A 25803-nucleotide genomic window follows, 5' to 3' on the forward strand; every position below is an offset into this window, starting at 1 on the left:
ACAGTTCTTATTCTCCTGTCAGTCAGTTCTATGCAAGGCAATTGTTATATCTTTATAATTCTACCCGTGTCCTTGTCACATCTGTCACACACAGCGCTGAGAGCCCCCAGCCTGGGAGGTGCAGTCAGGCCTGTACTAAACTATGGAATCTAACGGTTTTACTATGGGTTGTATGAGAAGTCTCATTTCATCAATCAATTTACATCTAAGAAAGATATTTTATTCACAGTTACAAGATGTTTCATTATCAAAATGCCCCCAAAAACATTCTGGCAGCTCAGCGACAGCTCAGGGAACTGAGACTATCAAACACTGGTTGCACAATTGGCCCCTCTGCCGCTGAGGCCCCGCAGCTACTGCCCCGTCTGCCCTGCCCCAACAGTAACCCTGCGATGGAACCCAGCGCCATTCTCCCGGCCAACACTTTCCTTTCATTTAAAGTTTGAAACTTGATGTTTTCTTCCAAGAATTCCGACCCCCTATAAATACTTTACATTGTGATACAGAGAGCTTACGTATAAATAAGAAATGCCTTTGGGTCGACAAAACCCAACAGGAACATTTTGACTCAGCAAAAAAGTGTAATACAAGGAGAGTTTGGCACTTTTTAGAAAATATATCATTCTAATTATATACACAGTATATATATATATATTTTTTTTTTTTTATATAAACTATAGTAGGGTTTTCTGTAGCAAACACCCCAGCTGTACCAGTGCAGGAACGGCTGCCCCCGGGGCTACACAGCGGGGTATTTATATAAACTATAGTAGGGTTTCTGTAGCAAACACCCCAGCTGTACCAGTGCAGGAATGGCTGCCCCCGGGGCTACACAGCGGGGTATTTATATAAACTATAGTAGGGTTTCTGTAGCAAACACCTCAGCTGTACCAGTGCAGGAATGGCTGCCCCCGGGGCTACACAGCGGGGTATTTATATAAACTATAGTAGGGTTTCTGTAGCAAACACCCCAGCTGTACCAGTGCAGGAACGGCTGCCCCCGGGGCTACACAGCGGGGTATTTATATAAACTATAGTAGGGTTTCTGTAGCAAACACCTCAGCTGTACCAGTGCAGGAATGGATGCCCCCGGGGCTACACAGCGGGGTATTTATATAAACTATAGTAGGGTTTCTGTAGCAAACACCCCAGCTGTACCAGTGCAGGAACGGCTGCCCCCGGGGCTACACAGCGGGGTATTTATATAAACTATAGTAGGGTTTCTGTAGCAAACACCCCAGCTGTACCAGTGCAGGAATGGCTGCCCCCGGGGCTACACAGCGGGGTATTTATATAAACTATAGTAGGGTTTCTGTAGCAAACACCCCAGCTGTACCGGTGCAGGAATGGCTGCCCCCGGGGCTACACAGCAGGGTATTTATATAAACTATAGTAGGGTTTCTGTAGCAAACACCCCAGCTGTACCAGTGCAGGAATGGCTGCCCCCGGGGCTACACAGCGGGGTATTTATATAAACTATAGTAGGGTTTCTGTAGCAAACACCCCAACTGTACCAGTGCAGGAACGGCTGCCCCCGGGGCTACACAGCAGGGTATTTATATAAACTATAGTAGGGTTTCTGTAGCAAACACCCCAACTGTACCAGTGCAGGAATGGCTGCCCCCGGGGCTACACAGCAGGGTATTTATATAAACTATAGTAGGGTTTCTGTAGCAAACACCCCAGCTGTACCAGTGCAGGAATGGCTGCCCCCGGGGCTACACAGCGGGGTATTTATATAAACTATAGTAGGGTTTCTGTAGCAATCACCCCAGCTGTATCAGTGCAGGAATGGCTGCCCCCGGGGCTACACAGGGGGGGGTATTTATATAAACTATAGTAGGGTTTCTGTAGCAAACACCCCAGCTGTACCAGTGCAGGAATGGCTGCCCCCGGGGCTACACAGCGGGGTATTTATATAAACTATAGTAGGGTTTCTGTAGCAATCACCCCAGCTGTACCAGTGCAGGAATGGCTGCCCCCGGGGCTACACAGCGGGGTATTTATATAAACTATAGTAGGGTTTCTGTAGCAATCACCCCAGCTGTACCAGTGCAGGAATGGCTGCCCCCGGGGCTACACAGCAGGGTATTTATATAAACTATAGTAGGGTTTCTATAGCAAACACCCCAGCTGTACCAGTGCAGGAATGGCTGCCCCCGGGGCTACACAGCAGGGTATTTATATAAACTATAGTAGGGTTTCTGTAGCAAACACCCCAGCTGTACCAGTGCAGGAATGGCTGCCCCCGGGGCTACACAGCGGGGTATATATATAAACTATAGTAGGGTTTCTGTAGCAAACACCCCAGCTGTACCAGTGCAGGAATGGCTGCCCCCGGGGCTACACAGCGGGGTATTTATATAAACTATAGTAGGGTTTCTGTAGCAAACACCCCAGCTGTACCAGTGCAGGAATGGCTGCCCCCGGGGCTACACAGCGGGGTATTTATATAAACTATAGTAGGGTTTCTGTAGCAAACACCCCAGCTGTACCAGTGCAGGAATGGCTGCCCCCGGGGCTACACAGCGGGGTATTTATATAAACTATAGTAGGGTTTCTGTAGCAAACACCCCAGCTGTACCAGTGCAGGAATGGCTGCCCCGGGGCTACACAGCGGGGTATTTATATAAACTATAGTAGGGTTTCTGTAGCAAACACCCCAGCTGTACCAGTGCAGGAATGGCTGCCCCGGGGCTACACAGCGGGGTATTTATATAAACTATAGTAGGGTTTCTGTAGCAAACACCCCAGCTGTACCAGTGCAGGAATGGCTGCCCCGGGGCTACACAGCGGGGTATATATATAAACTATAGTAGGGTTTCTGTAGCAAACACCCCAGCTGTACCAGTGCAGGAATGGCTGCCCCCGGGGCTACACAGCGGGGTATTTATATAAACTATAGTAGGGTTTCTGTAGCAAACACCCCAGCTGTACCAGTGCAGGAATGGCTGCCCCTGGGGCTACACAGCGGGGTATTTATATAAACTATAGTAGGGTTTCTGTAGCAAACACCCCAGCTGTACCAGTGCAGGAATGGCTGCCCCGGGGCTACACAGCGGGGTATTTATATAAACTATAGTAGGGTTTCTGTAGCAAACACCCCAGCTGTACCAGTGCAGGAATGGCTGCCCCCGGGGCTACACAGCGGGGTATATATATAAACTATAGTAGGGTTTCTGTAGCAAACACCCCAGCTGTACCAGTGCAGGAATGGCTGCCCCCGGGGCTACACAGCGGGGTATTTATATAAACTATAGTAGGGTTTCTGTAGCAAACACCCCAGCTGTACCAGTGCAGGAATGGCTGCCCCCGGGGCTACACAGCGGGGTATTTATATAAACTATAGTAGGGTTTCTGTAGCAAACACCCCAGCTGTACCAGTGCAGGAATGGCTGCCCCGGGGCTACACAGCGGGGTATTTATATAAACTATAGTAGGGTTTCTGTAGCAAACACCCCAGCTGTACCAGTGCAGGAATGGCTGCCCCGGGGCTACACAGCGGGGTATTTATATAAACTATAGTAGGGTTTCTGTAGCAAACACCCCAGCTGTACCAGTGCAGGAATGGCTGCCCCGGGGCTACACAGCGGGGTATATATATAAACTATAGTAGGGTTTCTGTAGCAAACACCCCAGCTGTACCAGTGCAGGAATGGCTGCCCCCGGGGCTACACAGCGGGGTATTTATATAAACTATAGTAGGGTTTCTGTAGCAAACACCCCAGCTGTACCAGTGCAGGAATGGCTGCCCCTGGGGCTACACAGCGGGGTATTTATATAAACTATAGTAGGGTTTCTGTAGCAAACACCCCAGCTGTACCAGTGCAGGAATGGCTGCCCCGGGGCTACACAGCGGGGTATTTATATAAACTATAGTAGGGTTTCTGTAGCAAACACCCCAGCTGTACCAGTGCAGGAATGGCTGCCCCCGGGGCTACACAGCGGGGTATATATATAAACTATAGTAGGGTTTCTGTAGCAAACACCCCAGCTGTACCAGTGCAGGAATGGCTGCCCCGGGGCTACACAGCGGGGTATTTATATAAACTATAGTAGGGTTTCTGTAGCAAACACCCCAGCTGTACCAGTGCAGGAATGGCTGCCCCCGGGGCTACACAGCGGGGTATTTATATAAACTATAGTAGGGTTTCTGTAGCAAACACCCCAGCTGTACCAGTGCAGGAATGGCTGCCCCCGGGGCTACACAGCGGGGTATTTATATAAACTATAGTAGGGTTTCTGTAGCAAACACCCCAGCTGTACCAGTGCAGGAATGGCTGCCCCGGGGCTACACAGCGGGGTATTTATATAAACTATAGTAGGGTTTCTGTAGCAAACACCCCAGCTGTACCAGTGCAGGAATGGCTGCCCCGGGGCTACACAGCGGGGTATTTATATAAACTATAGTAGGGTTTCTGTAGCAAACACCCCAGCTGTACCAGTGCAGGAATGGCTGCCCCGGGGCTACACAGCGGGGTATATATATAAACTATAGTAGGGTTTCTGTAGCAAACACCCCAGCTGTACCAGTGCAGGAATGGCTGCCCCCGGGGCTACACAGCGGGGTATTTATATAAACTATAGTAGGGTTTCTGTAGCAAACACCCCAGCTGTACCAGTGCAGGAATGGCTGCCCCGGGGCTACACAGCGGGGTATTTATATAAACTATAGTAGGGTTTTTGTAGCAAACACCCTTTTTCATTAAGCCGCCATTTTGTGATGGTCTGTGTGCTCCCTCAGAGATTGCATGACCAGCATGTAAGAGGTCCCCTGATGCTCCCTGATCTGCTCCCAAATATAATATAGCCCCCACCCTAAAAACCCTAGTCTTTGCCACAGATTTATGTGCAATATGGCACTTTGCTTACTGCATTTGTTTTGTAAGCGACCCGTATAATCGCTGTTGAACTACGTTTATAGATTATTTTGCACTGAAGTATTTGCTATAACAAAGTGCCCCCACCCCCAATCAAATAACAAAAATGGCTGCCTCTGTAGAAGAGCTTGATTGCTTTATTCATCCTCACGAGAGGTACCACGGGGCATTATTTCACAGAGAATAAAGATTGGGAAAGTAAAGGGAAAACGTTGCCCCCCCTTGCGCTATAATGAAGATACTCAGCATTACAATAAGCTCAATTGCCTGTTATACATTAGAGCAGTTGATTCTATCTGCACATTAGCGGGCCTGATATCTGTCCGGGCATTGCGCCATTATAGTATTGATTAGTTGAAGTCATTTAGCATGTCCTGGGCAATTTGCTCTTAACACTGCCCAGATAGAAACCCGAGGTACACGAGTTACACTTAACATCATTATTGATTCGGCGGTGATGCAATTGCACAATGTATTTTAAATATTACTGTAACCATATCAAATCCATATTGTGCCTTTGTGTAAAATACAATCAATTCCTGTTTCCTGACTGTGCCCAAGGGCCACCTTGCTGTTCCGTGTATTGTACTCCAAGTGCTAAGCTTTCCAATGGGCATGTTTGTGTGTCCTAGATGCTTCAGATATTCCTGTATTACGCACCGTTTGGAATGTTCTCCCTTGACACATTAGACTGCCCCCAGATTGCAAAAGTTTAATCACAGTCACAAAATTTGTATTAGCAACTCATCCTGCCCCCTTCCAATCTTTGTTCCCAGACTCCTCACTGTTATATTCTGGACCAGGGCCACCATCAGAATTCAAGGTGCCCCTCACAACAAAATTTTCTGGGCCCCCCCTCTTCCCACGCCCTGTCCCCCAATGGCCCCTCCCATAGCTACAGAGGACACACAGACATTGGTAGCCAGGAACCCCCAGCATCCTTCAGCTCCCCCCCATCATCCTCCAGCTGGGGGCCCCAAACATCCTCCAGCTCCCCCCCAGCATCCTCCAGCTCCCCCAGCATCCACCCCAGCATCCTCCAGCTCCCCCAGCATCCACCCCAGCATCCTCCAACTCCCCCCACCCCCCAGCATCCTCCTGCTTCCTGCAGTTCCCCCTCCGGCTGCACACTTTTATAAGGTTGCGCCTCGCGCGTACTGATGTCACACGTATGCACGGGGCACAACCAATCGAATTACCTGCTTACCACCAATGACAGGGCCCGTAATTGTTTAAAGGGGGCCCGAGCTAAAAAAAACTATCATGGCCAAGCCCCCTTTAAAGCAAGAATCGTCCGGGCCCAGGACAACTGTACCCCCTGATGGCGGCCCTGTTTTGGACTATTATAAAAGAGGTTCACAGCAGCTGGTAGTGAAACAATCTTTACTTAGAAAAAAACATGGCTGAACTGCCATCAAGTTGGGAGGAAGGAAAGGATAGATAGGCAATGCTAGGGGGAAACAATTATCAGCAGAACCGGATGACACATATCAGTTTTTATAAGTAACAGCGCCATCTAGTGATCATGCATGAACAGTCAATACACACAGTGTCAGACTGGCCCATCAGGATACCAGGAAAACCAGGAAAAAATAAAGTGCTGTCTTGTATAAAAAGGGCATTGACTCAAGGGGTGAAATATAATTTTGCCCCTTTATAGGTCCCTGGTAAGGCCTCACCCTGAGTATGGGGGCAGTTTTGGGCTCCAGTCCTTCAGAAGGATATTAATGAGCTGGAGAGAGTGCAGAGACTGCAGATAGGGGGTGTTCTTTTTTCCCATAAAACCGACTAGCGCACTAGAGGCCCCCCCTTTAGAGGCAGTGAAGTTGGGGAATGCCCTGCCGGGGGATGTTGGGTAGGGGGTTCCTCACGGTGAGGGCAGTGAGGGGGTTGGGGAATGCCCTGCCGGGGGATGTTGGGTAGGGGGTTCCTCACGGTGAGGGCAGTGAGGGGGTTGGGGAATGCCCTGCCGGGGGATGTTGGGTAGGGGGTTCCTCACGGTGAGGGCAGTGAGGGGGTTGGGGAATGCCCTGCCGGGGGATGTTGGGTAGGGGGTTCCTCACGGTGAGGGCAGTGAGGGGGTTGGGGAATGCCCTGCCGGGGGATGTTGGGTAGGGGGTTCCTCACGGTGAGGGCAGTGAGGGGGTTGGGGAATGCCCTGCCGGGGGCTGTTGGGTAGGGGGTTCCTCATGGTGAGGGCAGTGAGGTTGGGGAATGCCCTGCCGGGGGATGTTGGGTAGGGGGTTCCTCATGGTGAGGGCAGTGAGGGGGTTGGGGAATGCCCTGCCGGGGGCTGTTGGGTAGGGGGTTCCTCAAGGTGAGGGCAGTGAGGGGGTTGGGGAATGCCCTGCCGGGGGGTGTTGGGTAGGGGGTTCCTCATGGTGAGGGCAGTGAGGTTGGGGAATGCCCTTCCTAGTGATGCTGTAATGGCAGATTCTGTTAATGCCTATAAGGGGGGCCTGGGTGAGTTCTTGAACAAGCAGAGTACCCAAGGCTATTGTGATACTAATATCTACAGTTAGTATTAGTGGTTGTATATATATTTTATGTATGTGAGTGTATATATAGGTAAGTATAGGTTGTGTGTGCTGGGTTTACTTAGAAAGGTTGAACTTGATGGACTCTGGTCTTTTTCCCACCCTATGTAACTATGTAACTATGTTAATGGCCACCTTTACACATGCTGTTATTATTGTGACTCCTATAGATAGTGTTTCACAGAAACTAGATTGCCAAACACTGTTGTGATGTCTCTTTCCCATGGGCAGTCAAGGACCAGCAGAAGAAGGAGAAGCTCCTGGAAGCCGTTGATCTGTACAAGAAGGAACAGCAGCGGATCTGTTCCCCGGCTCATCACCAATCAAAAAGCCATTTCCTGGAGCAATGGAAGGTGAGTCTTTCCTTCTTGCCTCTTGAACTAATCAGCGGCGGATAGGGAAATGTAATTAGGGCTTAATAGGCGTATGCATATACCAACGCTGAGTAAGCAGTCCCTCCGTACAGGTGATTCCTTGCCTGCAGAGCTTCTTACAGCAAAGGGCAGATTCACTACACGAATGATTTCAGCACTTTGATCATAAAAGATTCTATTCTTCTGAAAGAACTTGCTGAGTTCACAGATATGTATCTTGGACTACTTGTAGCCAAAAGCACTTAGAACAATGTTTCCAAAACTGCAGGGCTAGGCCACCCAGTCAGTTACTTTCTATTCATTATAGGCCCCTGTCCTTTTTATTTTCCAGTATCTCATGTGAACCACTGCCTGGTTGCTAAGGTTAAACTGGACCCTAGCAACCAGATAACTGTTGAAATTCCCCCGGCTGAACAAAAAGCTAAATCATTCAAAAAATAGACCAGCTGCAAATGGTCTCGTAATATAACTGCCTGCTCTGTGCTCAGAGTTCATAATAAGGATTAGCTGGAAAAAAACTGAGAATGTACTCATTTTCCTACAGTAGTGCCAATTGCTTTACACAGTGCAGACCCAATCTGAAATGTTTAATAATAGATTATTACTCCAACTCACTACAGATTCCAAGGGCTTTTCTTTTTTGCAGGTGATAAAATAATTTTATAAAATCATATACAATTAACCCTGAATTTACTAGAGGAAACTGTTAATTGCTGTTATTTATTTTTTAAGGAGATGACAATCCTAAACAACAGACTAGATTTGCTGTATTTTATGTACTAGACTTACCGTACCAACCCAAAGATCCAGCAGCCTGTAGCAGGAATGACCCAGGTCTTTAAGTTTGCCCTGAGCAGTTTAATCAACTTGGAACTTTTAGGGGCCATCTTGGTGTGCCAGGGGCACTGCACATGCTCAGTGGGCACTGGGCTGCAGTTGAGAAGCTTAGGATTTGTGGAAAATCATACCAGAAAGTGAGGTTTATCTGTCATAAAAGCTGATGCTACAGTGCTGCTTATTCACCAATCCTGATGCAGAATGTATTGTTTTTAAGTTACCATGTGATTTATATCTGTACTGTTACTAATTAGCTTTTTACTGGACTTTTAATATATATCCTTGAGAAAGGTCCTAATAAGGACCGAAACGTTGGTTTTAACAATATATCTGCAATAAAAATTTTTTTGATGAAACATTGAAGGGTGTGCTGGCCACAGATGATTATTTTCTATATATATATATACAGTATATTGTGATTGGGTTCCTAAGCTCAGGTAATTGACAGAAAATTAAGAAATTAAGATGGGGGGCTACCGGGGGCATCTTGGGGGGCACAAATCTTCCCTGCTAAAGGGCCATGGGGGTCTTGGGTACAGAAGCCCAAAACATAAGGTTTAACATTTGTGCCTAATTTTGCTGAGCTTTAGAATGTAATTTACAAATATTGTATATACTCGAGTATAAGCCTAGTTTTTCAGCACCCAAAATGTGCTGAAAAAGTCACCCTTGGCTTATACTCGAGTTGGGTGCCATGGGTCCCTCCAGACTAGCACCCTCTCTCCTTTGTGTGCAAATTAGGCCCCCCGCAACCAGACCCTCCAGTGCCCTGGCCCACTCCCAAATTCATCTTCATCTACCATCCTCACCTGTCCCATTCTGCACTAGACATTGCACTTTATATTCGATATAAACTATATATCATTTTGAAGGATTTTAACTCTTTGTGTTTTAGCTTGGTCGCTGATTGAGCTAGTTTACTGTATTTCTTTTAAATAAATATTGAAAAACATATACCCCACTGATGCCTCATTTAATGTAATTTTATTGGAAACTTAGCAGTAGCTGCTGCATTTCCCACCCTAGGCTTATACTCGAGTCAATACGTTTTTCCAGTTTTCTTAGGAAAAACCTCGGCTTATATTCGGATCGGCTTATTCTCGAGTATATACGGTAATATAACAGTTTTGTGTTTTAGCAGGTCCTGTTTAGTAAACCTGGTGAAGAAATACACGAGCAAAGGAGGGCAACACAAGCCAGATCTCCGGTTCTGATTGGCAGGGATACAATGCGCACAATGGAAGGGGAAGGCTATATTCAAGGTGATGCGGTGACAGCTGCCATTCAGCCATGGAGAAGCCAGACACGGCACAGGAATGAGACCCCCAAACAGAAAGCCTATAAGGACCCCGAGAAGAAAGCCTACAGTGGGGACATTCTGGATAAACACGCTACAAGGTTCACGAGTACAAAACAATGGTTCAAACCGCGGTTATTAAAGAAGACCGCCCAGTCCTTTCTATCGAATTCCAAGCATTACACATCTCCCCGAAAATCAAATGCTGCCCCTCAGCCAAGAGGGGATCAACATGGCGCTGAGCCTCTCATAGAATCACACAGGTAATATGCTGCGTATCGACGGATAGGGATAAATGGCATTTTATAGTCACTCCTAACTAGGATAAGCTGTGCCACTGCCAGATACATGCATTGTGGGTTATGTAGTTCCTGCATGCTGTCTGTAAACTGTGGAGAAGTTGTTACAATTTGTAACATCAGTGTTTTAGTCCCTCCTCCCCTGCCAGGATTTCAAATGATGCAGAAAGAGAAGAACTGTTTTGCAGCTGGATTTCAGCATAGAAAAATGGTAATTATTCCTACTTTTTGAAGGAAGAGATTGCAGGATCATGCTGCAATCAGGCATTACGACAACTTGTTCATTGCTACTGTCAGTAACACTAGCAACTAGACCTCCAAACTGAGCAACTTCTAGGTATAAAAGTCACGTAAAGAACCGTAACTGGCAAATGACTGCAGAGACTATATTGTCTGTGTTCAACCAAGGGCCGCGTTTATACAGCTTCAAATAGGAAAGTCAGTCAAAGTCAGCTCATTTCTCCAGTTTTTCCTCTGTTTATTTATAAATCATCTATTTTGGTGTCAGTGTTTCATAATGACGCTTTTCTGCTTCAATATCTTTTTGCTGTCTATTCATCAATACAGTTTCTAAGGAAAACATTGATGAAATTTGTTTCAAACTATTCCTGCCCACTATTAATTCATGGAAATAAATAGGATTTCAGTCAGCGCTGTACAGGGGCCCCCCTGCAAAAATAATCATTAGAGGGGCCCAGCGCACCCAGGTACCTAGTCCCTCCCTGCTCACACTAACATGCAAGCGTGCCCGCTGTTAAACATTTGCCAATAACTTTTAAAGCGTCTATAGAGGAAGCAGACCCTGTGGACCAGGTCCCTTGGGTCCCCTACGGGGTCTTTTTCCTCTATAGTTACTCCACTGATTTCAGTGATATTTTCATTCTAACAGCAAGAAAAGCTTTATAAATAGGCAGTTTCTACAGTGACAAAGAAAATCAAAGGGCAATTAAGGAGCATATGTGACAAATAGGAACCTAAAAGGAAAACTATACCCCCAGAATGAATACTTAACCAACAGACAGTTTATATTATATTAAGTGGCCTATTAAGGAATCTCCCCAAATTGGAATATATAAATCAGTAAATTGCCCTTTTACATCCTTTACATCCTTTCCCTTGAGCCGCCATTTAGTGATGGGCTGTGTGCTCCCTCAGAGATCAGCTGACAGGAAGTGATGCAGCTGTAACTGTAACAGGAAGTAGTGTGGGAGCAAAAGGCAGAACTCTGCCCATTCATTGGCTGATGGGGCCTAGCATGTATGTGTGCCTTGGCTTGTTATCATGCAGAAGAGCCCAGTGCCATGAATTTTTCATGAGTGGCGATTTGGTTAATGTTAAAAGCAATGATAATTTTCATGCTGGTAGTACCAGAGGAATTTACAAAAATGTTACATAGAAAACAATATAAAAAGTAATGGACTCGATTTTTTTTTATTAAGAAACGGGAAATATCCTTCATGAAACATGAAAATTCACCCTAATAGTTAGGGAGTCACTCTAATTTGCCCCCCTTACCTGACACCCTGTTACCGCCTGTCAGAATTGTTACCCTAATTTTACTTTACCTGTCACCATTGAAAAGTATTTAAATTCACCCTAAATCTATCAGAACCAGGATCGGACTGGTCCACTGGGACATTGGGAAAAATCTCAGGGGCCCCAGCGGCCCAGACCCGACCCTTGCCGGCGCTCCTCCGGCCGACCGTTCCTCCTCTGACTCGTTAAACTTACGCGCGCACAGGGGAGGGCGTTGGGGACCCTTTGGGGGGTTAGGGCGCCCCTGTGGGGGGGTTAGGGAGGTTCAGTGGGGGCCTCTGCAGGGGGGGCTTAGGGGGTGCATGGACTCGACCGGCGGGGGCACCTGCAGGGCCCCTGGAGCGGGAGCCCCGGTGGGCCTGGGTGGAATCAGGGCATGTCTATGGGTAAACCAGGTGTATGAAGTTAATTCCAGGTCTAGTTACCCATAGCAACCAATCAGATGTTGCTTTTAAAAAGCATACTGATAAATTCCACCCGAACACAAGGGCTGGAGCAAACTCTGCACTTGTTATTAAGTCATTAGTCTCTTTTTCATTCAGAAGGTTAATTACTGGCTTCATTTTACAAGGCTAATTGCTCCTGCCTTGTCAGAACATTCTGCTTACATACAATACAGAGTTTCAGGGATATTCTCACCAGGGTTCCCTGCTGGGTGCATTTTGCCTATGTATTCCCTGCTGAGCAGATTCCTTCTCATCCATATGGCTACAAGCAACAGTCTGACCGATGCACGTAGGGTTGCCAACATATCCCTTGATGTTTGACATAGACTTGTCTACATGGACAACTCTGATCCCGAGCATCATCTGGCACAACAGCGCGAGTAGCATTATTCTCCTCTCACATATGATAATGAATGCCCCTATTGACTACTGATATTTCCCACAAGTTCTGAGCAGCCAAAATGCATTAATACGGATTTCCTCTAGTATAGAAAATCCATAATATAAAGTATTGATGCACCCAGTTCCCCCACTGTGATATCTCAGGCTACCCTCGATATTGATTTCCTAAGCTGCAATATCGTTGTCCACATAGTAACATAGTTAGGTTAAAGAAAAGACATGTCCATGGAGTTTAACCTTTTATGTATATACTATATATAACCTGCCTAACTGCCAGTTGATCCAGAGGAAGGCAAAAAAACCCCCATCTGAAGCCTCTCTAATTTGCCGCAGTGGGGAAAAAATTCCTTCCTGACTCCAAGATGGCAATCGGACCAGTCCCTGGATCAACTTGTACTAAGAGCTATCTCCCATAACCCTGTATTCCCTCACTTTCTAAATACCCACCCAACCCCTTCTTAAAGCTATATAATGTATCAGCCAGCACGACTGGTTCAGGGAGAGAACTTCCCAGCTCTCACAGTAAAAAATCCTTTCCAGATATTAAGTTGGAACCTCCCTTCTTCCAATTAGAATGGGTGGCCTTGTGTCAGTTGGAAGGACCTACTGGTAAATAAAACATTAGAGAGATTATGATATGATCCCTTTATATATTTATACATAGTTACCATATTTTCCCTTAAGCGCCTCTTCTCCAGCATAAACAAACTCCAGCTTGCCCAGTCTTTCTTTTTAACTGAGACTTTCCATACCCCTTACCAACTTAGTTGCCCTTCTTTGGACCGTCTCTAATTCAATAATATACCATTTGAGCACTTCACAGCATATTCTAGATGGGGCCTTACCAGCGCTCTGTAAAGGGGAAGAATAACCCCCTCCTCCCGTGAATCTATACCCCTTTTAATACAGCTCAAAACCTTGTTTGCCCTTGCAGCTGCTGCCTGGCATTGCTTGCTACAGCCAAGTTTATTATCTACAAGGACTCCAAGGTCCTTCTCCATTATGGATTTGCCTAGTGCAGTCCCATTAAGGGTATACGGGGCTTGCATGTTTTTACATCCCAGGTGCATGACCTTACATTTATCCACATTAAATCTCATCTGCCACTTAGCTGCCCAGATTGCCAGTTGGTCAAGATCCTGCTGCAGGGATGTCACATCCTGGATAGAATTGACTGGTCTGCAGAGTTTTGTGTCATCTGCAAACACTGATACATTACTCATAATACCCTCCCCTAAGTCATACAGAACCCTGTATATCACATACAAATAAAAAGAATATGTTTTCTCTACAAAAATGTCTGTTTGGATGTGGAGTTTAATTCCTCTCTTATCCTCATATTATCTTTGGTAAGTCAGTTTGTCTCCATGTTTAATAAATGCTGAGTACAGTTTACATACAATTAATAGCACTGAAATCCTACTGAGTGTATCCTAATAGCAGGGTATTCACTTACACAGATCTCTGGAGAGCAAGGACCTACAGCTTGAAACTACCAGCCAAGAACAGAGTTTGGTAAGGATTATCTGGAATTATTGTTATGGGCGATCATTAATATCTGGAAAACTACTTTTATTGTATCATCCCATTTCACTTCCTCTCTCTCAAACTTTACCAACAGTATTAACTAGACCAATAGATGGATAGATAGATAGATAGATGATAGATAGATAGATAGATAGATAGATACATAGATAGATAGATAGATAGATAGATAGATGATAGATAGATAGATAGATAGATAGATAGATAGATAGATAGATAGATACATACATACATACATAGATAGTAGATGCAGTATGATAGTCAAGTAGGTAGAAAGATATAGATAGGTCCATAGATGGATAGGTAGTAGATATACAGAGACAGTTGGGTAGATAGACAGTAGATAGAGAGAAAGACTTGGATTGACAGTATATAGAGATTGGGATAGGTGATAGATAGACAGATAGATAGATACATGATAGATAGATAGATAGATAGATAGATAGTAGATAGATAGATACTGTAGATGATATTATAGATAGATAGATGATAGATAGATAGATAGATAGATAGATAGATAATATATACTGTAGATGATAGATATATAGATATAGATAGATAGATGATAGACAGATGATAGATAGATAGATGATAGACAGTAGATAGAGAGAAAGACTTGGATTGACAGTATATAGAGAGTGGGATAGATGATAGATAGACAGATAGATAGATAATCGATTGATAGATGATAGATAGATAGTCAATTGATACTGCAGATGATAGCTAGATAATTAGATACTGTAGATGATAGATAGATGAAAGATAGATAATCAATTGATAGATAGATAGATAGATAGATAGATAGATAGATGATAGATAGATAGATGATAGATAGATAGATAGATGATAGATAGATAGATAGATGATAGATAGATAGATAGATAGATAGATAGATGATAGATAGATAGATAGATAGATAGATAGATGATAGATAGATAGATAGATAGATAGATAGATAGATAGATAGATAGATAGATACTGTAGATGATAGATAGATAGATAAATAGATAGATAGATAGATGGATAGATGATAGATAGATAGATAGATGATAGATAGATAGATAGATGATAGATAGATAGATAGATAGATAGATAGATACTGTAGATGATAGATAGATAGATAGATAGATAGATAGATAGATACTGTAGATGATAGATAGATAGATAGATAGATAGATAGATAGATAGAGAGATAGATAGATAGATAGATACTGTAGATGATAGATAGATAGATAGATAGATAGATAGATAGATACTGTAGATGATAGATAGATAGATAGATAGATAGATAGATAGATAGATAGATAGATAGATAGATCTAACAAAGCTCTGCTACCTTCACTGATGATATCCAGGGGCAGACCTACTCATAGTAAGGCTAGTGCATTGGCATTGGGTCTATGGATTCTTAGGAAAACCTATGGGCCTAAAGGTTGGGGTGATTATTGGATTCAACAAGACGAATGCCATGCACGGGCCCTTAGCAACCACTTAGCCTCTTACCCTGATTATTCCTCTTTCCCCGCATATAAATTGATATTTTATTCAAAAGACTAAAACCCCATTCATCTAATTGATAACCATCTTGTTGCTGCTACAGGGAACAGAAAATGGAAATCTCCCCGGGGCCCGTCGTTCACAGCATCTGGAACAGTGAGTTTATTACAAATTTTCTTCAGAGCCGAGGAGTGCGTTCCTTCCTTGCGGGGCCTCATTATCCATCTTAGCATAATGTCTAGGGGCACCGTGTTTGCTCATTGACTGGTTCCCCAGCAAATATATCCCATCCTTCATTCCCTGGCAAGTCATTCATATGGGCTGATGGCTCCCAGGCTTGCCGTGCCACCTCAGAGTATCTATTGCAATAATTATTAGTCATGTGCTTCCTTTAACTACTCTCATACATGTACAACTTACATCTCCATGTACAACTCACGACTTTGGTTCTGTCCCCTCAGCTTCTTTGGCACCATAGTGTTTGTGGGGGGGGGGGTATCATAATGGCCATTTCTACTAACTAATATGCATACTGCTGGGCTAGTAGCCTGGATTCCAGGAGGTGGGTTACTGGCCAGAATGAGCTTAGGTCACAACCTCCATCTTTTTTTGTATCACTGTTTCTTTAATTATTTACAGAAAAGAGAGAAATTCCTCATGGAATATATATTCTGAAGGCCAATAGAAAATTCTCAAAATATCCCCATCTACATCATTCTAGTCTAAGGTAAATGACCTCTTTATTGGAAGGTATTTACCAGGGTGCATGCTGGGACACTGGGCAGTAGCTGAGAGCCTTACAAAATGCATGGTTGATAATAACTTCAAACGAAGGACGGCCTTTGTTCAGATAAATGGATTATTGGGGGTTCACTTGCCATCATGGTGGTTTTTGGTTGCTGGCCAGATTTCTATGAGTGAATTACCCACCAGTAAGGCTCAGGGCAGTGCTTCAGTCCTTTCCCCAACCAGCCCAAGCTCCACCCTGTTCAACCTAAGGTCCATTCTTCCAGAGGTGAATTACCCACCAGAAAGTCTCCCAGACTTATATATAAGCTGGTGCCATGGTTGGGGCATGCCAGGGAGTGGCCAGGTTGCAATGGGCATGGTTGGGGTGTGGCTGAGATGTAACGTTAGATGTACTGTGCTTACCCGCAAGCCAAGGGCAAGTTGATAACATTCTTTGTTGTGTTGCTTACATACAGAAATGTCCAAGAAGTCTTTCATTCATGGTGCATCTTGGCTATGCCCAGTTATGGACCAATCCTTAATGTGCCCCTCACAACACCTTCACTTGCAATTGCACCTCTGCCCAATACTAGCATTGTAACTGCCGCCAGTGCTTCCAAAAGCTTCTTACTGAATTAACCCATGTACTGCTATACAGAGCCGGGCAGTTCTGCACATTACCCATTAGTGTGTAGGGCAATAACAGGGCAAAGGTGACACTGTGATGGCAGTAATGGTGACACTGTGATGGCCGTAATGGTGACCCTGCGATGGCCGTAATGGTGACACTGTGATGGCCGTAATGGTGACACTGTGATGGCAGTAATGGTGACACTGTGATGGCAGTAATGGTGACACTGTGATGGCAGTAATGGTGACACTGTGATGGCAGTAATGGTGACACTGTGATGGCAGTAATGGTGAAACTGTGATGGCCGTAATGGTGACACTGTGATGGCAGTAATGGTGACACTGTGATGGCAGTAATGGTGACACTGTGATGGCCGTAATGGTGACACTGTGATGGCAGTAATGGTGACACTGTGATGGCAGTAATGGTGACACTGTGATGGCCGTAATGGTGACACTGTGATGGCCGTAATGGTGACACTGTGATGGCCATAATGGTGACTCTGCGATGGCAGTAATGGTGACACTGTAATGGCCATAATGGTGACACTGTGATGGCAGTAATGCCTATACAGTATATAAATAAATAAATATAGAACTCCTGCCTTGAACATAATGTCATTTGCTGTTCCGTTCTGCTTTGTGCTACTTTCCCAGCTGGAGATTCTTTTGAAGAATGAGTCTAACTGAGAGATGTTCCTATGTGCCATGGGTCTAGCTGTAGTCATCTAACTCCCAGCACTCCCGGCTATCTAACTCCCAGCACTCCCGGCTATCTAACTCCCAGCACTCCCGGCTATCTAACTCCCAGCACTCCCGGCTATCTAACTCCCAGCACTCCCGGCTATCTAACTCCCAGCACTCCCGGCTATCTAACTCCCAGCACTCCCGGCTATCTAACTCCCAGCACTCCCGGCTATCTAACTCCCAGCACTCCCGGCTATCTAACTCCCAGCACTCCCGGCTATCTAACTCCCAGCACTCCCGGCTATCTAACTCCCACCCGGCTATCTAACTCCCAGCACTCCCGGCTATCTAACTCTCAGCACTCCTGGCTATCTAACTCCCAGCACTCCCGGCTATCTAACTCCCAGCACTCCCGGCTATCTGACTCCCAGAACTCCCGGCTATCTGACTCCCAGCACTCCCGGCTATCTAACTCCCAGCACCCCCGGCTATCTAACTCCCAGCACTCCCGGCTATCTAACTCCCAGCACTCCCGGCTATCTAACTCCCAGCACTCCCGGCTATCTAACTCCCAGCACTCCCGGCTATCTAACTCCCAGCACTCCCGGCTATCTAACTCCCAGCACTCCCAGCAGAGTCAGATAGTGTTGCCAGCAGCCCACCAATCTGTTATCTGTTACAGCAGAATATTTAGTTTTTTTATTCTTAAATAGTGTGCCAGAAACCCTCATATTCAGTATTCAGCTATGTCCCTGTGAATATTTTTTTACTGTTTCCCAAAGTAAATGCTAAACTCTACAGAAAGTGGGAATATAGAATTTTAGACGAGGAAAGGATTTTGCCACATATGAATAAAGAGAGATTTCTCTACGTGGGTTGCCACTTGGATCGGTATTTGACAAGCCTGTAAGAATCATGCTTGATGCCAATGTTATTAATAGGGGAAAAGATAAAAATTTTAAAAGGTTGGTATTTTTTTCCAGAAAAGCTGGCAATTTTATTCTCTATACAGAGAGAAAACCAAGAATTCACCCAAAATCAGAATATTATGGGCAAAACAGGCTCATGGGTGGGTCATATAGTTGTTTAAGTCCTGTATGATTCCTAATGGCAACCCTGCTCACAGCCGCAATCTACAGGGTAGGACTGGGCCAGCAGGACTCTGGGAAAAAACCCAGTGGGCCCCGGACCTAATGGGCCCGCCGACCCAGACCTGATCCTACACTGACCTTCCTCCCCTAATTATACCTCATTACGTATGAGAAATGCACCCTTGGGAGGAGGAGTGGGGGGTGTGTGGTCAGCGTGGGCCCCTGGGGTGGTATTGGGGCCCCTGGGGTTGCAGCCTGGTAGGCCCTGCACACCCCAGTCCAACCCTGGCAATCTAATGCTATATTTCGTTCTACCATTAATACTGGGCACCCCATAAAAGACAACCTTTATTTATATAGCGCCAGAATATTCCATAGCTCTTTAGAGGGGTTACACATCATTCCCTCAGTCCCTGCCCCAGTTAACCAGCCTTAGTGAGTGGCAGGGTTCTGAGCTACACTCTATGACTGATATGATAATAAGAATAACATGTGGCACTTTGCAGTATAAACTGCCAGCTTACAGAGCAAGCACGGGCCTGTCTGTGCCCCAGCGAATCCATGATTAATAAAGGCCACTTGCGTTTGCCCTGGAATGACACGGACAGCTATAAAACATGACAGGGCCGCACTGCCCCCCCAGGAACTCATTTGTTATAGAATCTTCCTAGTGATGCGCTGAATTAAGCACCAAGCAAATCTCTGTGAGGCTTAAAGTGAAGCTGATACCATGTTAATAGCCTGGGCTTTATCTACTGGCTCGTTCAGATGGAGCTGGAAAGAGTCTATGGGGATGGGTGGGATATAAATAATATTTGTAGGATTTAATAAAGGGAAAACATACTTTATTTCATTTTCCATAGAGGTACTTTTTCTTCTGTAGCATAAATAACACAGCACCCGCATAGAATATTTTGGTTCTGTATAAAGAATTCACCAATGACACTTATAACAAATCCTGCATAGATTCTGTCTTCTACTTTACTCTGCACCCACCTATGGAGCGCTTGCTTGCCTGCTTGACTGTCACCTAATATTGAATCCGGCGCAGGGCAGAGCACTGTGGCAATAAGACAACCCTGTACTTTATCCCATTGGCCACACAGGCTCCTTGGGTGGAGGGTCCTGCTAAAAGTCCTATGAACCCCAATGAAGAAATGTAGCCCCTTATCTACCCATCATGCTAAAACCCTGCTCATTACCTACTTGACTTTCACATTTTTGGGGCCCCCTTTGCCACAGGGTCCCTGACTAAAGTACCCCCTGTACTCCCCTGACGGAAGCCCTGTATGCACAGTAAGGGACATATAATGGGACACCAACATACCAATATGAGCTTATAAACACAGGCAACAGTGTATGCATTAGGGAAGGTGGGGAAAGGTACAGGTCCATTATGGAGTACAAAGGCCATGGTACTTGCTTTGTTAATGAGCTGGGTGTTTTTCCATGCATTCCCCTGCAGTTGATCCTTCATGTTTTGCAGGAAAAAATGCAGGTCTGTATTCCCTATTAGGCTGTACTCACTGGGGCACAGGTAAGCACCAAACAATGGTGGAAGGCCAGTGAGCCCTGCTTTCCCCTGTGGTATAATGCACTCAGGGGAACTCAGGTCAATTCTCCTGTATATAAAAGGTCTAAGTGAGCCATTGTTGATTTCTGCACAAAGTTACTAGGAAACCAAGTAGGGAACTGGGCATCGCTGGCCTGTAAAACCATCATTCCCAAGCTAAGATCTAAAGGTCCCCATACATGGGCCGATTGTAGCTGCCGATATCGGTCCCTTAGACTGATTCAGCAGCTAATCGGCCCGTGTAGGGGCACTAACGACGGGCCTGCCCGACCCACATCTGGCCTGAAATCGCCCAGATATCGATCGGGCAGGTTTAAAAATTTAGTTGGACCAGGGACCACATCGGCTCGTTGATGCGGTCCGAGATCCGACTGCGACTATACCCGTCGACATCGCCAAGCGAGCAGATCTGGAGGTGAATGGCCACCTTAACTCCTGCACTTAAAAAAAGTTAAGGTTGAAAGTGCCAGTCATCCTGCAAGCTAATTGTTTTCAGAATTTATTCAGGCAGATGTTGCCTTTTCAGGAATTTTGGTCCCCTTGGGAGCAGGGTAGCACTAGCCTGGCAATACACTATAGGATCACCCAGTGGGCCCAGGACCTGCTGGACCCCAGCCAGTGACAATTCCAAATGTTGCTTATTTTCACAATAGGACAATATACCACCAACATATTTAGCACCATCTACATCTAATTGTTATGAAAGTGGGCCCTTTGGGCAAGGTTCTCAGGTTGGCCGTAGGAGGCCCATTCCAGGGCAAGCCTTGTGATGCTTCCCTGGGTTTGGTATTATTCATTCGTCATTCTATTGTAACATGATCATACAGTACCTTGCCTACATCCTAATGTTCTTTATAAATAGGGCCCAAAAGCAAAACAGAGAAGGTGTCACCATCCTTAATCTACAGCTGCCGGCCCTCAGTCACCGGGCTTTATATACCAGGCTAGGGCAGAGCTGGAGTCATGGGCAGGAATCAGCTATGGCAGCTACACATCTCTGATAATCTTCTACGGGCCACAATATGGTTTCCTGGTAAAACAGAACTCTTCCCTTGTGATCATTGCCACATGAATAAAAGTGCATACTTGCACATAGAGTGTATTTCATTATCACTGCTCCGTACAACAAGGACATTCCGCACTGTTACCTTATTTTAATTATCACTCTGCTGTGTGTTACTTCTTTCATCTCATCATGTATAATTATCAAACCAAGCGAAACCTTGTGCAAAAGCCTTGAGTCACATAGCCACCGTCTACGAGCCCCTCTCCCATAGCCAAGACAGGGAAGACCTATGTTATTACTAACAGGCACCATCTACTTCAATTAAGCCTTTAAAGAATAAGTAAACCTTTTTTTTATCTCTAAAATTACTCTGTACAGCCTCCAGAATAACACAGCTTTCTCTCTTGTTTCACTATTACAAACAGCCAAACTGCAGCTCTTTTACTGACTTCCTTCTAGCACGAAGCCCCGCCCCCTTTAGCTTTCCGAGCCCTCCTTTTCTCTCTGACTATGATGACCTCAAAGAGGTGCCTTATACTCACCATTATAGAATTCTGCATCTGCCCATTCTCTCTCCCATTTACCTTCCTGCTCTTTCGACCATGGGATGAAATTGTAGTTATCTGGCTATGGATAACTCTGGCTTTCACCCGCTGATGAATACGGCTTTTAAAATCCCATAGGAATGAATAGAAAAGTGGGTTTATCTAGGGTGAGCTCTAATCTCACACTTTCATAAATCTGCCCCTAAATTTATAGAATAAAGGGGGGAATCAGAGGGGGGAAAATATACATTAGATTGTGGATATCTTCGATAGACAAATAAAATACTAATGCAAAATAATAAATATAGCGACCCTGTAAAGCTATAGGTTAAATAGATGCACAGACAGTCAAACTGTACTCCGGACTAACCCAAGGCAACCAATCAAATGTTTGCTTTCATTATTCTAACTGCACTATACTGGTAAAAGCAAACTACTGGTTGGTTTTTATGGATTACAGGGCTTGGAAGAGCTTAAATGATGTTTGGGCCCCTTAATATCTCGTTAGACGGCCAAATGACTCTATCCACTGTATTTATAGGCTTAGCTATTTAGTTTAGCCTTAAAAGAGCTTAATAAAAAGAATGTGAAACTGTTTAAGGTTGTTAATCCTCCAGTAAATGTTTGTTTTGGCGTTTAGAAATTTGAGGGTGAATGGCTTAAGCCGATATGAAATCGCCATAGAGTAGAGAGCATAGAAGCGCTATCTCCTACAGTCAGGCACCCAGGGAGTGTATTGTGCTGTAACTAGATTTTAACATAAGGTGAAGTTCAATGAAGCCAAATCTCTCATTATCAATAAGGCTGGGAAATACGTCCCTGTCAGCAGCGTCAGCACTAAAGCTCATAATTCCGCTGCTCTCTAATGCAGCGAGAGCATTACGCATACAGATAAATAATGTAACATGCTCCTGCTGACATGGAAGGCAGTCTGTATTGTAATTATCCTAAAAATGCTGTGTGGCCTCTTATCATCTCAATCAGTGTTTTAGTAAATATAAAATCCCTGTACCAACATGGATCTGCCTTCGTACATATTGTAAAGGTGGCCATATATGTCAAGTGCTCAACTGCTCCGTCAGGTCTTTTCCCTAAGGTGGCCATACGTTATAACATTCCCTTGCAGATGCTCTCTTGGCAAGGTCGCCAAGCGAGAGGATCTTCTCCCGATATCCCCACCTACGGGTGGGTGATATCGGGGGAATTTAGGATAATTTGGTCGTTTGCCCCTGGGGCTAAACGACCGAATTAAACCGACAGTAATAGGCGCAGTCGCTTTGCGATCTGACCGACTATATTTTTTAACCTGCCCAATCGATATCTGGGCGATTTCAGGCCAGATATCGGTCGGGCAGGCCCATCGTTTGTGCCCCTACACGGGCCGATAAGCTGCCGAATCTGTCTAAGTGATCAGCTAAAATCATCACCCTTAAGGTGGCCATACACGGGCAGATTTAAGCAGCCAATTTGAGTCCTTTAGACAGATTCTACAGCTTATCTGCCTGTGTATGGGGACCCCTGTCGGTTCTCCCTCGCTGATATTTGAGCAAAAGACGACCGGTGTTGATCGGGCAGGTTTTAATTTTTTCGTCAGAATGGGGACCTCATCATCTCATTGATACAGATCGGTCGTCACTCCAACCGCTCATATCTTCATCGTTGTAATTTAATTGTTTGGCATATAAGGGAAACATCCACTCGCCTCACCATACAAGGGAATGTTATAACGTATGGCCACCTTAGGGAAAAGACCTGACGGAGCAGTTGAGTTTCCCACGATAGATCTCTGCTATTGTGGGTGACAAACCCACAACCCCGAAAAGGCTCCTGTTGTTGCCGGTGGAAAGCCCTTCACATCACTTTGGTTATCTAAAGTCACGCAAAGTTTCCTCCTGAAGGCAACTTCACAGAACTTTGGAAAATGAAGCTATGGGAAGGGCTTTCCACTGACGACTCCATCGCAGAGATCTATAGTGGGCAACTTAACCGCTCCAAGGGTTCTTACTCTGACACATCCGTCCAGCAGATTTTTTTCAGGTTCAACCTTCACTTGGTGGTCCAACCCTTAGTCAAGACCCCACTGTAGCTCACAAGATTACAATTATAGGAAAACAGGTCTGGACTTGGATTCAAAGGCCCTGGCATTTACACCGCTACAGAACTGCCATTTTTATTAGGATTGTATCACTTTATCTTGCTCTTATAGGTTTATTGACCAATGGTTGTCTCTGTATTTGTCCAGGGAGGAAGAAATTAAATACCTGCGTTTCCTCCAAGATGTGACAAATGACATTTTAATCAGAGGCTGTGGCTCCGAAAGGTGAGTACCTGGCGATTCAGTCTTACTGTGTGGCAGGGCTTGGCCAATAGGGCTCACAAACATGTCCTTGCTGGTAACATTGAAGAATGAGATTTATATGCATTTAAAGCTAATGTACTGTTATCCTGCACTTGGGAAAACTTTTTTTCAGTAGCAATACTACAGCTTATATAAATAAGTTGCTGCTGTGGGAGCAGCTATTCAAGTTGAATAGGACAATAGGGCACATGTTTGAGTAGTAGATAACCAAGGCTTTGTAGTGGCTTTGGGGTGGGGGGGTCTAACGCCTTTCCTGGAACTCTACAGAGCAATTCTAGGCCAAGTAGTCCATGTAATATGGGGTCTTATAAACGTATACATGTCTATTACCCCATTATATACTGCCCCATTAGGGTTGCCACCTTTTCCTTTTGTGCAATTCAGACAGGGCCGGACGGGGCTGTACCAATATCATCAGAAGGCATGGTAATGATGTTCTGGGGGAGTAACCATAACATTTAGGGGTGGGCTATGAGCTTTGCGTGATTGGCCCCATTACTGGCTAACAGGGCCTGATTTGCCCAACAGAGTTGCCACCTGTCTGATTTGAACAAGACAATCTGTATTTTAGATGGGCTGCCCTATTCAAACTGCCTTCCTGGTTTTTAGAAAATTAGAAGATTTAGAAGGCCGGCAGTTTTGAACCGGGCAGACCATCTAAAAACCATGCTGTCCAGTTTAAAACCAGACAGGTGGCAACCATGGCCCAGTTGGTCAGTTTTTGACTGACCCAGTCACTGTTATCAGAGCGCTCCAGTGTATCTGTGTCTGCATTTTTTTAAATAGAACATTATCATGCCACTTGCCATTGAAGTTGATGCTGTGACATCACATGTAAGCAATATGATGTCACAAGAAACGTTGCTCCATCTGTAGTACAGCATACTGTGGAATTCTAATGAAAAATAGAAATAGAAAAACTGATAGAGCAAATAATATTTATATTAACACTAAATTAATGAGCCCACACTGCGCTATACAGGTATAGGACCCATTATCCAGAATGCTCGGGACCAAGGGTATTCCGGATAAGGGGTCTTTCCGTAATTTGGATCTCAATACCTTAAGTCTAATAAAAAATCAATAAAACATTAATTAAACCCAATAGGATTGTTTTGCATCCAATAAGGATTAATTATATCTTAGTTGGGATCAAGTACAGGTACTGTTTTATTATTACAGAGAAAAGGGAATCATTTAACCATGAAATAAACCCAATAGGGCTGTTCTGCCCCCAATAAGGGGTAATTATATCTTAGTTGGGATCAAGTACAGGTACTGTTTTATTATTACAGAGAAAAGGGAATCATTTAACCATGAAATAAACCCAATAGGGCTGTTCTGCCCCCAATAAGGGGTAATTATATCTTAGTTGGGATCAAGTACAGGTACTGTTTTATTATTACAGAGAAAAGGGAATCATTTAACCATTAAATAAACCCAATAGGGCTGTTCTGCCCCCAATAAGGGGTAATTATATCTTAGTTGGGATCAAGTACAGGTACTGTTTTATTATTACAGAGAAAAGGAAAT

The 25803-nt window shown here is 44.8% G+C and overlaps 1 protein-coding gene across 2 annotated transcripts in view; it reads left to right on the top strand.

Moving 5' to 3' along the window:
• Positions 1-25803, top strand: part of LOC100493599 (spermatogenesis-associated protein 7 homolog) — an 87809-nt gene that overhangs the window by 52689 nt on the left and 9317 nt on the right. Inside the window, exons 5-9 of one of the 2 annotated variants that reach the window (XM_031903018.1) lie at positions 7649-7770; positions 9767-10188; positions 14069-14123; positions 15754-15806; positions 24154-24231. In XM_031903018.1, coding sequence (XP_031758878.1) covers positions 7649-7770; positions 9767-10188; positions 14069-14123; positions 15754-15806; positions 24154-24231 — 730 coding nt within the window. The remainder of the gene's footprint in view (positions 1-7648; positions 7771-9766; positions 10189-14068; positions 14124-15753; positions 15807-24153; positions 24232-25803) is intronic. The other variant, XM_031903019.1, reaches the window with a different exon arrangement.

This window comes from Xenopus tropicalis, chromosome 5, assembly GCF_000004195.4.
Source record: "Xenopus tropicalis strain Nigerian chromosome 5, UCB_Xtro_10.0, whole genome shotgun sequence".
Classification (NCBI taxonomy): Eukaryota; Metazoa; Chordata; class Amphibia; order Anura; family Pipidae; genus Xenopus; species Xenopus tropicalis.